The sequence below is a fragment of the Dendrobates tinctorius genome, unplaced genomic scaffold (genome assembly GCF_039654945.1).
Source record: "Dendrobates tinctorius isolate UK_male_01 unplaced genomic scaffold, ASM3965494v1 ptg000250l, whole genome shotgun sequence".
In the NCBI taxonomy this organism is placed as follows: domain Eukaryota; kingdom Metazoa; phylum Chordata; class Amphibia; order Anura; family Dendrobatidae; genus Dendrobates; species Dendrobates tinctorius.
The window spans coordinates 3700001-3715520 of NW_027361917.1; the positions used below are offsets into that span (position 1 = coordinate 3700001).

Sequence of the window (15520 nt, forward strand, 5' to 3'; positions counted from 1 at the left end):
CATCATGGATACACATTTGTGGCCGATGCCACAAGGAGCATTTTGCCTCCATGATCTTAAATGGGGACAATTCGTCAACTGTGAAAACGTCAGAGGTGGACTTTCATGTATTCACACTTCAATTATATTAAAAGGCTTGTTCAGGAGTTTTATATCCTTAAAATAGGTCATCAACATGTTATCGGTGCACCACCGCCAGTCAACTGGTCCCAGTGTCTGTTTAGCCAGGTGTGCTCAGTTCTGGAGATCTGTCAACTGCATAGAGACCGCAGCTAGGTACTGCACATCCGCCCCGTATTGATTGGAATGGGGCAGTACCTAACCGTGGCCGCTATGCAGCTCACTCCGCTCCAGGCACCTCTGGGCTCCCCTGGTATTGGAAACAACTAATCGGTGGGGGTACTGTGTCGTTCCCCACTGATCAGCTTTTAGTGACCTATCGTAAAGATAGGCCATAGCTCTAAAAGTCCCGGACAACCCGTTTAACTACTACATGTATTTCCAATGTTTTTTTCAAAACAATTGCAGTTTTTAGCTTTTAATACATTGTGACAACTTGGGGGAGATTAACTAGTAGGCTCGCCTTTGCCACACACACAGCATATCATTAAAAAAGTAAAGCCCCCGTTACACACTGCGATATCGCTAGCAATATCGCTGTAAAGTCACCGATTTTGTGACGTTGCAGCGATATTGCTAGCGATATCGCTGTGTGTGATACTTACCTCCGATCGGCTCCCCCGCTGGTTATCGCTGATCGCGCGAGAAGCTCCTGGACCATTCTTTGTCTTCAGCTTCCTGCTGGGCTTCCTGTGGCGCCGACGAGCGTGGACGCGGGCGGGAGGACATCAGGATCGCCGCGTCTGACAGGTAAGTCTGCCTGTGTGGCAGCTCACTAGCGACCACCTAGCGATGCACCAGCGATCCTGACCGCGTCATATCGCTAGTCGGGATCGCTGGTGCATCGCTAGGTGTAACGGTACCCTTAGTCTGTGTATGTATAGATGGCTATAATATATAATCTACTACTGTGCAAAAGATTGACAGGGGTGCGGAAGAACTGCTGCAAATTAAAACTGCTTTGAAAAATAGTTGCTAATTGTTTATTCTTAATAATTAACAAAAGCCCTGGCTTTGCCATTTTAAATAGTCTCCTAAGACACTTTCACGTTCCCTCGTGACGGCCTTTTCATGTTGTTGCTCACATCGCTTCCAGACCAATCTCAAGCTAACTTGGCTAACGAGAAAAAAGCAGGATTCCTCGCTGAAGAGGATAGACCTCCATTGGCTTTTTGCCTGCACCATAATAGTCTTTGAGAGCGGTGACATGATGTCCTTGGAGCACTTATAGCTGGACATCTGGCTCGCAGCCCAATGTCGGGAAAATGCCTTCTGATGGTGTGTGTAGTCACCAGGCCACATGTTGCTTGTGCTACTGTGAGCAGCCAGCACAGCCTATGGCCTGCAGCGTCTTCAGACTTGTCACCCGTCGAGCACTTCTTGGACATCATTAATCAGTAATTGCAAAGAGAGCTGCCAGCAGCAGATTTTGATGATTTGCAGAAGCACCCTTCAGCATGGCGAAAAATACCTCAGACAACCATTAATAACCTCTTTGATAGCAGCCAAGGCATTTAAGTGCAAGGATTTCTGAAAGTGGTGCTGATACTCGATATTGAATAAATTGAGATGTCTAACAAAATTTTGTTTTCACTTTTTCATTTCATCATTTGTATATTACTAACATCTCTATCCGTTCTGTGATTTCTGGCCCAGAAGCTGACAAACCTAAGAGTTAATTTCCTCCAAGTTGTTATAATATAGAAAAATGTAATAGTATAGTGTTTGCGAAGAAAATATTTGAAATCAGAAAAATATGGGCTATAGAGAGAGATCCCTATTTTCGGACTATAAGACGCGCCTTATTATAAGTCACACCCACGGTTTAGTCATCATAAAATAAGACAATCACATTTCCTACTAATTAAAATGTCCCTGGTGGTGTAAAGAAGAGGGGTCATTACCACTAATTGTAAATGCAATAAGGAGGTAGTGTATCCATTGTTAGCATTTCTCTGCAGCATACGTATTATACACATACGCATATACAGTACCCAAATTATGTACTCTCTGCAGCGCACACATGTACACAACACTTCTGCATGCACATTCAGCCTTGCTGTATACACTCACAGCTCTGCTACATACACACTACTGTCCTATTGTTATCCACAAAACAAAACAAGACATCGGTAAAATCATATTTAAAGGGGTTTTCCATGAAGACCATTGTCTGGTATAATCAATCTGGATGTGTGGGTAAATCCACAAAAGTAACCACATTTTTTATTTTATTTTTTTTTAATTGTAAAAGACTGTTCTAAGGACATTTTTGAAAACTCTTGAGGCTTTAGACATTTTGCAATTGTGGTTTTACATTCAGTTTCAAGGGCTGCAGCTTTCTACATTGTGGTAAAAGCCATGAAAACCACAGCAGGATTTTATAACCTTTCATGCCCTGGAGCGATGGACCTTAACGATGATAGCAGCGTGAATATGGTCTAATTAGTTTTGTGGGTTTTATATGACTATACGTTTAGGTAACTAAGCACATGTAATGTTCTTTAGTACTAACGTTACTACTAAAATGTGACTTTCCCATTAACCAGTTCCAGGAGCCCTAAAGAAAAGGAAAAAAATTGGAACTTTTATCATCGTAAAACTGCCTGTTCTCTAGATTCTGTTGTATTGCTGCTCCTGACTTGTTTTAGGAGGTAATTTTTCAGTTAAAAGCACAAGAACAGTAATTTGTTTCAATGTTACATCCTGTATTGTATTCCAGAGCGTCATTCATAATTCTACTAGCGTCAGAGCTGAAATCTTGAAGCCTTCCTTTCTGGCAGCAAACAGCTTCTTGTAGCTTTGTGTTTTGGGAAGTGAGGCCTACATCTCAGCCATCGCACAGTATTGTAATCTCAGCCAGCAATATAGAAGCCCATATGAGCTGGTAGGGCTGTGCATTTTGACAGTTTCCAAAAACAAACAGCAGAATTATGATTTCCGCTCTGGGTTTTGATGCAGAGATCATGAGTTAGAAGATGTGCGATAAGCATTGTATTTACTGACAAATGGCGCTGTGAAGTGGTTTTGTAGGAATTACCAAAGTCCTGTAATTGCTTCACAAACAGTTTTCTTGCAGAAGTCAAAATAATTAAATACTTTTAAGGCAATTTTGGATTTTTTTTTAAATTTGATCATAATCCCTTTCTTCTGCCCTGTGCCCCTAGATGTGCTTCTTGGTGCGGGGTGCATCAGTCTTCTCCTTTGTACTATGCAGCTTCACCCATCTCTATCTCTCCCTACCCTGGACACATCCCAGCACTACCAGAGACCGCCATGTGCACCTGTCTACAGTTATACAGTGGGAGTACGGTGTGGTGTAAGGCATCCTACATGCCAGTCAATGCTTCCATGGCCCAAGCTCAGTACATGTCATTGTAGAAAAGAAAGAAAACTATCATCTCATCGGTATGGGAATTAACCATAGATTTGAGTGCTGTGCAAGGAAGCATCAGGCCAGTTCCTGGGCAATGAAACAATGGAAAAAGTGGTTCCAGTAACAACAAAGGAAAACCGAGTAAAACTAAAACATCACATTTAATCGATCCATTAAAACCGGGCAAGATGAATTAAAAACAAAAAGGAAGGGGGGAGAAGAAATACTCGATCTAATAATTTTGGACTATGTAGTTCTTAGTCCTGACCCAGGCTATTGGTAGTCTAAGGGAGAACTTACTGATAGTTGACTGTTTGCTCATTGGCCCGATCCTGAGAATGAGTTCATGCAAAGCTGAATATAGTGGAGCTTCACATGCTCAACCTCCGCTTCAGAGGCATGTAAAAAGTGGGGTGCCCCACTGGTCAAAATTTAGTTATTTTGGACAGTTAAGCAAGTTGAAGATGATATGATCTCTAAAAGGCCTAAAGTTAAAGAGGATAAATGGGCTTATATAAAATTTTGGGCACCCTTGGAGATTTGCTCAGATAACTTTGACCAAGGTTTCAGACCTTAATTAGCCTGTTAGAGATATGGCTAGTTCACTACCATAGTTAAGAAAGGTCAGGTGATGCACATTTCCAGCTTTATAAAAACCAGCCTCCACTAACCTTGTGCCAAAACACCGCAGCCATGGGTTCTTCTAAGCAGCTGACTAGCACTCTGAAAATGGTGGAGGGCCACAAAGCTGGAGAAGGCTCTAATTATATGGCAAAGCGTTTTCAAGTTGCCCTTTACTTAGTTCATAATGAAATTAAGAAATGGCAGTTATCAAGAACAGTGGAGGTCAAGATAAGGTCTGTTTTTCCCTCACCCTGTGTTGTCTGAGTAGTGTTCTGCCCACAGGAAAAGGAGCGCAGGCATTCAGTGGGATGAGCCCTGGTCCATGCTGTCTTTCTAAAGGCAGCCATACCAGCGAACGAGAGCACCCACTGACCCTTGTTTCCCCACACAAGCCTAATGCATTTTGAAAACAAGTTTTGTGGGCCGATGAGGTTAAAACTGAACTCTTTGGCCACAATGATCAAGGATACACTGGGGCAAATAAGTATTTGATACACTGCCGATTTTGCATGTTTTTCCACCTACAAAGAATGGAGTGGTCTAATTTTTATTGTAGGTACACCTCACCTGTGAGAGACAGAATCTTAGAAGAAAATCCAGAAAATCATGACTTTTACAAAATTAATTTTGCATTTTATTGCATGAAATAAGTATTTGATACAATAGAAAAATAGAACTTAATATTTGGAACAGAAACCTTTGCTTGCAATTACAGAGATCAGACGTTTCCGGTAGTTACTGACCAAGTTTGCACACACTGCAGCAGGGATTTCAGCCCACTCCTCCATTTCTCATGTACAGCACTCAATGGTGCTATATAAATAATACAGATCTCCAAATCTTTTCAGGTTTCAGGACATTGAGTTTCTACTGTCTCCAAAGATTTTCTATTCGGTTCAGGTCTGGAAACTGGCTAGCCCACTCCAGGACCTTGAAATGCCTCTTTTGTTATCCAAAATATCGCGATTCATTACCCAGTTCATTCTCTCTTCAATACGGTGAAGTCATCCTGTCCCCTTTGCAGAAAAGCACCGCCAAAGTATGATGTTTCCCCCACCGTGCTTCATGGTTAGGATGGTGTTCTTGGGGTTGTACCCATCCTTCCTCCAAACATGGCGAGTGAAGTTGATACCAAAAAGTTTTATTTTTGTCTGATCTGACCCCATGCCTTTTTCCCATGCCTCCTCTTAAGTATCCAGATGTTTATTGGCAAACTTCAAACGGGCCTGAACCTGTGCTGGCGTGAGCAGGGGGCCTTGCCTGCCCTGCAGGATTTTAATCCATGTTGGCGTAGTGTGTTACTATCGGTAATGCTTGAGACTGTGCTCCCAGCTCTCTTTAGGTCATTGACCAGGTCCTCTCATTTAGTTCTGGGTTAATTCCTGACCTTTTTCAGAATCATTCTTACCCCACGACGCACGATCTTGCATGGAGCCCCAGACTGAGGAAGACTGACTGTCATCTTGTGTTTTTCTTCATTTTCCATTAATTGTGCCAACAGTTGTTTCCTTCTCACCAAGCTGCTTGCCTATTGTTCTGTAGCCCATCCCAGCCTTGTGCATGTGTACAATTTTTATCCTTGGTGTCCTTAGACAGCTCTTTGATCTTGGCTGTGGTGGAGAGGTTGGATTGTGATTGATTGTGTGTGGACAGGTGTCTTTTATACAGGTAACAAGTGCAGAGTATGAGGGCTTCTTAAAAAAAATTAAAAAAAATAACGAGTCTGTGAGAGCAAAAATTTTTGCTGGTTGGATGGTGATCAAATACTTATTTCATGCAATAAAATGCAATTTAATTATTTAAAAATCATACAATGGGATTTTTGTGTTTTTTATTTTTAGATTCTGTCTCTCACAGTTGAAGTGCACCTACGATAAAAATGACAGACCTCTCCATTCTTTGTAGGTCGGAAAACTTGCAAAATCGGCAGTGTAGGAAATACTTATTTTCCCCACTATGTGTGGGGGGTAAAAAGGGCACAGAATTTCAGGAAAAGAACAGCTTGCCAACCATTAAGCATGGCAGTGGATCAATCATGCTTGGGGTTGTGTTGCAGCCAATGGCACAGGGGAACATTTCATGGTTAGATGGAAGAATAGATTTAATGAAATTTCAACAAATTCTTGATGCAAACATAACACCATCTGTAAAATAGCTGAAGTTGAAAAGAGGATGGCTTCTACAACTGGATAATGATCCAAAACACACATCAAATCCATAATATACAACCTCAAAAGGCGCAAGCTGAAGGTTTTACAATGGCCCTCATAATCCCCTGATCTGAACATCATTGAAAATCTGGGCTAGACCTCAAAATAGCAGGAATTTCACAGAACTGGAAACTTTTTCCAAGGTAGAACGGATAAAAATCCCTTAAACATGAATTGAAAGAGACTTGTCTGGCTACTAAAAGTGTTTACAAGCTTTGATACTTACAAAAAGAGGTGCTACTAGGTACTAACCACTAAACTTTTGCTTTGGCCCATTTTCTTTTTTTAATTTTTAAAATGTAAAAGATGACTATATACAGTGAAGGAAATAATTATTTGATCCCTTGCTGATTTTGTAAGTTTGCCCACTGACAAAGACATGAACAGTCTATAATTTTAAGGGTAGGTTAATTTTAATATTGAGAGAATAAAATCCAGAAAATCACATTATATAAATTATATACATTTATTTGCATTTTGCAGTGAGAAATAAGTATTTGATCCCCTACCAACCATTAAGCGTTTTGGCTCCTACAGACCAGTTAGACGCTCCTAATCAACTCATTACCTGCATTAAAGACAGATGTCTTACGTAGTCACTTTTATTAAAGACTCCTGTCTATAGACTAAATCAGTCAAACTCTAACCTCTACAACATGGGCAAGACCAAAGAGCTTTCCAAGGATGTCAGGGACAAGATCATAGACCTGCACAACGCTGAAATGGGCAACAAAACCATAAGTAAGACCCTAGATGAGAAGGAGACAGCTGTTGGTGCAATAGTAAGAAAATGAAAGAAATACAAAATGACTGTCAATTGACATTGATCTGGGGCACCATGCAAAATATCACCTCGTGGGGTATCCTTGATCATGAGGAAGGTGAGAGATCAGCCTGAAACTACGTGGGGGGAACTTTTTAATTATCTCAAGGCAGCTGGAACCACAGTCAACAAGAAACCCATTGGTAACACATTACACCATAAAAGTTTAAAATCCTGCAGTGCCCGCAAGGTCCCCCTGCTCAAGAAGGCACATGTGCAGGCCCGTCTGAAGTTTGCCAATGAACACCTGGATGATTCTGTGAGTGATTGGGAGAAGGTGCTGTGGTCAGATGAGACAATAGTTGAGGTCTTTGGCATTTACTCAGCTCGCCATGGTTGGAGGAAGAGAAATGCTACCTATGACCCAAATAACACCTTCCCCACTGTCAAGCAAGAAGGTGGAAACATTATGTCTTGGGGGTGTTTCTCTGCTAAGGGCACAGGACTACATCACCGCATCAATGGGAGAATGGATGGAGCCATGTACCTGAAAATCCTGAGTCACAACCTCCTTCCCTCCACCAGGACATTAAAAATGGGTCGTGGCTGGGTCTTCCAGCAAGACAATGACCCAAAACATACAGCCAAGGCAACAAAGGAGTGGCTCAAAAAGAAGCACATTAAGGTCATGGAGTGACCTAGCCAGTGTCCAGACCTTAATCCCATAGAAAACTTATGGAGGGAGTTGAAGTTCCGAGTTGCCAAGCGACAGCCTCAATATCTTAATGATTTAGGCTAGCTTCACACTAGCGTTTTGGGCCGCAGCGCATGGCCGCCGCTAAGCCCTGCCCCCTGCCCGCCCCCTCCGGTCATCTCCGCCTAGTATCGCACACGGCTGCATGCGATCTACGCACCCTATCTTTAGCATAGGGTGCGCTGACCATGCGCTAGTAGAATTTTGCGTGCGCTGCACCCTTTTGACGGTGCGCCGAACGCACCATGTTGCATTTTGGTGCGCTCGGAGCACCGTCAAAAGGGTGCAGCGCACGCAAAATTCTACTAGTGCATGGTCAGCGCACGGTCTCCCATGTGCGATACTAGGCGGAGATGTCCGGAGGGGGCGGGGCTTAGCGGCGGCCGTGCGCTGCGGCCAGAACGCTAGTGTGAAACTAGCCTTAGAGATGATCTGCAAAGAGGACTGGACCAAAATTCCTCATGACATGTGCGCAAACCACATCATCAACTACAAAAAACGTCTGACGGCTGTGCTTGCCAGCAAGGGTTTTGCCACCAAGCATTAAGTCTTGTTTGCCAGAGGGATCAAATACTTATTTTTCACTGCAAAATGCAAATTTATATAATTTATACAATGTGATTCTCTGGATTTTTTTTTTTTATATTCTATCTCTCAATGTTAAAATTAACCTGCCCTTAAAATTATAGACTGTTCATTCATGTCTTTGTCAGTGGCCAAAAACTTAAATCAGCAAGGGATCAAATAATTATTTCCTTCACTGTATATACTGTATATATTTTTTTCTTACTAAAATACAAAGGAAATGTGTCATGTTTAACTTTAGGTCTTTTAGAGATCATTTCGTCTTCAACTTGCTTTACTGTTCACAATAACAGTAATTTTGACCAGACTTTAACATGCCACTTTACATGCATGCACTGTACTTGACAATCTCTGGTAATCTTATACAGAATGAAAGGAGCACCGGTACAAGTACTCAACCTCTGCTCTATTCAGGTTCCCTATAAGGCTGCGTTCACATGTGGAGTTTTTAGCAGCATTTTTCATTTTGCAGTACCCTCAAAAATCTCATGCACTCTCAGCTTTTTTTTTTTTTTTTTGTTACTGACTGAAATTGAGAACGGCAATTTTTTTGGAAAATCAGCAGCATGTCAATTCTTTTAGCATTTTATATTTCACCTTTAGAAAGTGCAAAAATGCAACTTAACATCCGTGCTTTGTTTTTGCACCATTTTTTGCTGCTTTATTAATTTTAGTACTGCACATAAATAGCACCCGTTGTCTTAAAGACAAAAACGGCAAACATACAGCTATTTGCGTGTCTTTGTATGCAACATTTTTACTTTCTAAGAATGAGTTTTGGTTGCAGAAAAAAAGCTGTCCCCAGTCCTATTTGATCGGAGATCACTTATACTTGGTACAACCCCTGTCAGTTATGTGATCTGCCTTTTTGTAGATCATTTGTTTAAAAAAACTCTGTTCCAAGTTCCATACAAATGACAATCAGCACGGTGGCTACATCTCTGTGTAATCTGCTTTTGCTGAGCGTGCATCAGTGTATCTGTGGAAAGAATGGCTGGAAATGTAATGTCAGGGAAATAGGTCTTGTTGATGGGAAGACACAGACATCTGTGCTGACTTACTGAAAGCGTCTTCCTTCCTTTGCGCGTTCTTTCGCTATCATTCCAGGACAAAACCTTTAGTTCCTGTCCTCATGTTTTCTAGTGAATAAATATTTCATGACTTTAAGGTTCTGAAATCCCCGTTTGTTTTCCTGATCCGTCCTCTCATTTTTCCTTTTGACATCCATTTTCTTTGGTATAGCAATCTTTCCTCGTTTATTATATGTACATTATTTTGCATTTTTAGTTGTGAACATTTTCTTTGTCTTTATAGGTTCAGTTTTAAAGAAGCTTTTACACACTGGAAACTCTATAAAGGTGAGTGCTATACAGAATATTGTGCATAATGCTTCCATTGGGGTAAATGCGCACGCGGCGTACTTTCTGTGGATATTTTGGATTTGCACAAAGTAGATCTGCAAATTATAAGGCTGTGTGCACACCTTGCGTTTTTTCAGTGCAGATTTGCCATAAAAGCCTGCCTACCTTCTGGACCTAGCACCAGTTTGGACACAATGCATGGTCGCTGCATCCAAAGTGCTGCCGTCTATTGTACGCAGGTGACTCCAAATGTGTTCACTGAACTGTGCAGATTCATTGCGTCCCATGCATTATTTTGATGTGATTTCAATAAATAGACATGCGACGGTCTGGAAAGACATTCTGTATGTCCGTCTCTGCAGGTGATCCGCAGGCATCCATGCACGAAAAGTGGAGATGGGATTCCTTGAAATCCCATTCACTATGCTGTAACATCTGGACGCTGTGGATTTGACGCTTCACAGGTACGCAGCGTCCGACCTGCAGCTACTCCAGATCTTGGCACGTACCCTAAGGGTTTCCTGCTGCCAGCAAAGTGAATGAGAATCCTGATGTTTCGTGCACGCGCTGCTTTTCTTGTCACTTGCAAATTTAGTTCAGATGTAAATCTGCAGCATGTCAATTCTTTGGGTGTGTGCACACACTGCGGATTGTCCTGCGGATTTTTCCGCGCGGATTTGTCAAAAACCGCAGGTAAATCCTCAGGTCAAAAGACCTGCGGTTTTCCCCTGCGGTTTGACACCTGCCATGCAACAGGTGCCAAACCGCAGCGGAATCCATACAAAGAATTGACATTCTGCAGTTTTTAAACCGCAGCAAATCCGCACCGTCTGCACTGCGGTTTTTATTTTCCATTGTTTTTAATGGTGCTGAATCCGCAGCGTGTGCACACACCCTTTGGTTGTTTTTGCTGCAGATTTCGCCCATACTAATGAGTGGGGAAAAATCTGCACCAAAAACGCATATAAAAAAACACCTCAAAACCGCACATTTTTTGCACATTGTTTGTACTGCCTTGAGATGCAGAAATGGTGCAGAATTTTCTGCATACAATACTTGCATACAATACTGCTTGCAATAACAGACTGGAAAGTCGATCTCCGGTTTTTATCCTGTTTAAAGGGTGGCTCCTGTATTGGGAAGTGAGCAATGCTGAGGAGGTCTCATAGACAGAGTCCTGCCACCACGTGTACATGATCGGCAGGTATCATGCACTCGGCCTAAAATTCTTACGCAAGAACACATCATAAAAACTGAGAACAGCACACAGACAAGTAATATACAACTAAGAACAATCTTTATTAAATGGCATTATACTGACCAAACAAGAAAAACCTCCATATTAAGGGCATCTAAAAATAGACATGAATTTACAGGAAGAGAGAGAAACCGTCTGTGTCCCAGCAAACCATCCTATGTCTTATCTTTATGGCAGTACCCGGCAGTATGTGCAATATGTGGCAATATAGGTGAGTAAGAGACTGCAGAGCCTGGAATATGGTCCCTGCAAGGAACCCAGTAATGGCAACACCAAAACTGCCGAACCGTGCAGGAAAAACATGCTAGTGCATAAAGCATTTAAAGGGAATCTGTCAGCAGGTTTTTGCTACCTAATCTGAGAGCATAATGGAGGGACAGAGACCCTGATTCCAACAATGTGTCACTTAGTAAGTTGCTTGCTATAGTTTCAATAAAATCACTGTTTTATCAGCAGGAGATTATCCCTAGAGGACTAGTAAACCTGCTGCCATGTAGTCCTCCGTATTCATGATCTCTGTATTCTCCTGCCACCTCTTCTGATTGACAGTTTTTGTGTTCCCTGTGCATAGGAAAAGCTACCAATCAGAGGTGTGGGCGGAGATCTGCTAGATTTGCAGCATAGAAAATATTGCTTTTATCAAAACTGCACCGAGCATCCCAGTAAGGGTATGTTCCCATGATCAGTAAACGCTGCGGGATGGACGCTCTGTACATCCGCAGCGTCAAACCCACAGTGCCCATAGTGGATGGGATTTTATGAAAACCCATCTCCACTATGCGTTCTGAGACATCTCCGGCTTACCTGCGGAGACGCACATGCAGTGCATCTTTCCAGACCTCAGCATGTCAATTTATGTAGTGGAGAACTGCAATGGACTTCCGGCCTGAGAGCAGGTAAGAACGTCATTTTATTAATAGACATGCGTAGTAAGCTGCGTTTACCCAGTTACTTCGCATGTGACTAATCATTAGATGCGGTTTTACCGCATCTAATGATCGTCGCCGCAACGTAAATTTACCATAGATGGAGCATCGCCGCATCGTAAACAGACATGCTGCGTTCTGAAAAGCCGTGCCACATGTCTGCCGCCTGGGTCTGCCGCCTGCGTGTTTTAACGCATAGTGGAGATGGGATTTCATGAAATCCCCTCCACTATGCTGTAACATATGGACGCTGCGGATGTACGCAGTGTCAAACCCGCAGCGTTTCCTGACCGTGGAAACACACCCTATGTGATACAATGGTGGAACCGGGGTCATTGCCCCTATATTATGCAGCGCTCAGATTACATGGCAAAAACCTGGTAACCGGATTCTTTTAAGTAAAAGCACATGTAACAAAAAAGAAGACACAGATTAAATGGGATTTCAGAGCATCCTGGCTATGTAGTTGCACTAATCCTATGTGTATTGTCATTTACATGACTTCATCAGGGTCCCTGATTTTATTACTGGGCATTCCTTTCCAGGTTTTGCTGTGTCTTTTCTTCATCTATATTGGCACATGATTACTGGGGGTATTTCTTATAAGACATAGGGTGCGATTCATCAAAGCTTTCACTACAGAATCTGTATATATAATTGCCTTAAATTTTCCGTCATCCACTTGCCGACCGCTATATTGGAATACCCGAGTGATGGGTATTCCAATATGGCACCTGGCCCTTTCACAGTACCACCAGCTTGACACCGTGATAAGACACCGATCCATCCTGAAAGATAAGAAAAACAAGTTTTATTATACCCCCCTGCAGGGCGGTCTGGTCCGATGGGTGTCTCAGGTCCGGGTCTGGCATCTCCCATCTTCTTGCGCCGCCTTCCTGCTTCATGGCTCCCCGGCATCGTGCTCCTGCGCAGGCGTACTTCTCTGCCCTGTTGAGGGCAGAGCAAAGTACTGCAGTGCACAGGCGCTGGGGCTCTCTGACCTTTCCGGGCGTCTGCGCACTGTCTCTGCCACTGCACCGCATGTCTGACATTGGCTGCAGCGCTAACATCTAGATAACTGTGCGGCAGCCAATCGGAAAGCTCAGGGCTTCCACACTGTCAGCACTGCAGCTAATGCCAGACACGAGGAGCAGTGGTGGAGACTCAGCGCTGGACCCAGGGACGGAACATTGTCTGGAAGGGCATAGCCCCCTTATCCTCCCAGCCGTACTGCCATGCACCACTGCTTTATCTGTATGCTGCGACTAGCATTTCCACTCCTTGCTGTATATCTTTGTAAAACACGTCAGTGGCACCTGTCAGCCGTAACCTTACAGCTCTCACCGCCCTTCCCCTCTTAGCTGTGCTGTCACCTCTAGAAAATGTCAGTGTAGTTTCACTGCCGGCCTCCTCCCTTCCTCCGTGGAGGACCAGAGAAGTCGCTCTAGTGCTTCGTAAAGGAGCACTTCTCTGACCATGTATATATGCAGGAAAATATGAAGAAAACCTTGAGAAGCTGCCGTACTACTTTCCTCCTCAAGGCGACGGCGTATAGAATTTTCTGTGACTTATTTTGCATTTTGTGCAGATTGCATCATTTTTTAGATTTTACAATCTGTAACAGAGATTCTGAAGGCAGATGTGACGGTGTCTTTGTGTCTCCATCATGGCCATAAATGTTCGGGTAAAGATAATGATGGTGATCAGGAAGAAGAGTCTGTGCCCCGCTCATCCTGGATCCCGGATTCTAAATGTTATTGCAGCTTCGCCCAATGCTATTTAGTCATTAGAGACGCCACCTACCAATATGACACTATGGGAAGCGCTGATCCGGTGGTGTCATTTATTCCAATCTTCACCTTTTGTCTGCAGCACGGCACCCTGTTCCAAACTCGTGCCCAGACCCGTCCCTCATTGACCTCCGATAAACCAGCACATGTCAAGGAGGGCTGGCATTTTGCACATTGTTATACAGGTCTGGTGACCTGTCTCTCCATCAGTGGCCATGTTGGCACTCAAGCGCCATTCTGCAAACCGGGGAGGTGATCGGAATAAACAGTGCGTCAGTATATGAGTAATGAAATCAGGGCCGATCTTCACATATCATACCCATAAGTGGCTTTTTGTGCCATTTACATTACTTATGCAAAAACATAATTGTAATGTCCATTGCCTTTACCTTTAATGCTGATCTCAGTAGATGTGAAACGTGATTTCTGTGCGCAATGTCGCCGTTATTTGGCGGCAGCCACCGGCGCGCACAAGCTGGTGGCCTGTATTCCTGTCTGCATGCTGCGATCTCGCTGGGCCCCCTGCCGTCTTGCATGTCTAGCTTTTGGCATCACTTGGCACAGGCAGCCTTTTTATATGTAAATGTCTTTTATCCTTAGATCCGATGTGAAGGAATGCGGCTGTTTCTTCTCTGGCTTCAAGCTCTGCAGACAAATTGTGGAGAGGAGCAGGCACTAATATTTGCATGTCTTGTTCCCGGCTTTCCTGTGGTCATGTCATCTCGAGGTCCTTGCACACTGGATACCCTCATAAGCCCTGCTTATAATTTACCTGATGGTTAGTGACTGCTCTCACCTGCTCCTTGTATGCCGGACACTCTACATTAATGAACGGTTCTGTACGGCGCTGTCGGAGGTGATAATTGTGTTGTGCTTCTATGCCGGAGTCTTCTCTGAGAGCTAAAATCGGGGTTAATCTCATTACAGGGATAACTGGAGAGAGCCCTTAGGGTCTTATGACTTTCCATACACAGGGATGAGTTGCTGAACTCATTATTAGTGTCTTACAGGAATTTTTCAGTGTGATCCTGGGTATTTTCAGTCAAAATAGGCCAGGAGGCACGTACATTTAAGTGCTCATTTCAGCACCTTTACTATCCGATAAGCTGGGCAGGGATTACGTGCACATTTGCAAAGCATTTAAAAAAAAAAAAGACTGTGAACAATGTTTTTAACTATATGATTAAAGGAGTTGTCCAACCCCCCATGGCTTGCAATAGTAAGCTGTGGGACTGTTTAAGCTAGGTCCCGCCATCGACACGTAGCCTCTTCATTACAGGTAGTGATGTGTTTTACACAGGACAGAATCTCAGCAGCTAAGCTAGTCCCTTTCTCTATTGCAGTGTATGAACGGAGAAGGGGACTGGCTTAGCTATTGAGATCAGCAGTCTGACAACTCTTTTTACATACACCGTCGTTCATGTACCAAAATGCTGTCCTGTGCTGGGCACAAACTGGAAGAAGAAGAATTCTTGGGACTGCAGCTTTATTGTAAAGATCAGGACAATTTCAGACCTCAAGTCTCATGACTTACTAATTTAATCACATTTTATTATATATATTTTTAAATGTGGATAAGTTATTTAGCTTTTCTGCGTGCAGATTTCAAATATTAGTTTATAGTACGCTAGTAATGATTATCCCCTCAGTCTTGTTAAAGCTGCTTAATCCTAAAATAAATCGCTATTGCTTAAGTTACCCTGCCATCAGCTTTCATGAAGTTTGGTGACGAACCACAAAGCTGCCACGATGG

At 43.1% G+C, this 15520-nt stretch overlaps 1 protein-coding gene across 4 annotated transcripts in view; it reads left to right on the forward strand.

Annotated features, from left to right (window-relative positions):
• The window catches only part of RALGAPA2 (Ral GTPase activating protein catalytic subunit alpha 2), a 412397-nt gene that overhangs the window by 66021 nt on the left and 330856 nt on the right, over positions 1–15520 (forward strand). For all 4 annotated transcript variants that reach the window (XM_073557418.1, XM_073557416.1, XM_073557417.1 and 1 more), the window contains exons 5-6: positions 9747–9790; positions 14368–14545. In XM_073557418.1, the coding sequence (XP_073413519.1) occupies positions 9747–9790; positions 14368–14545 (222 nt within the window). The remainder of the gene's footprint in view (positions 1–9746; positions 9791–14367; positions 14546–15520) is intronic.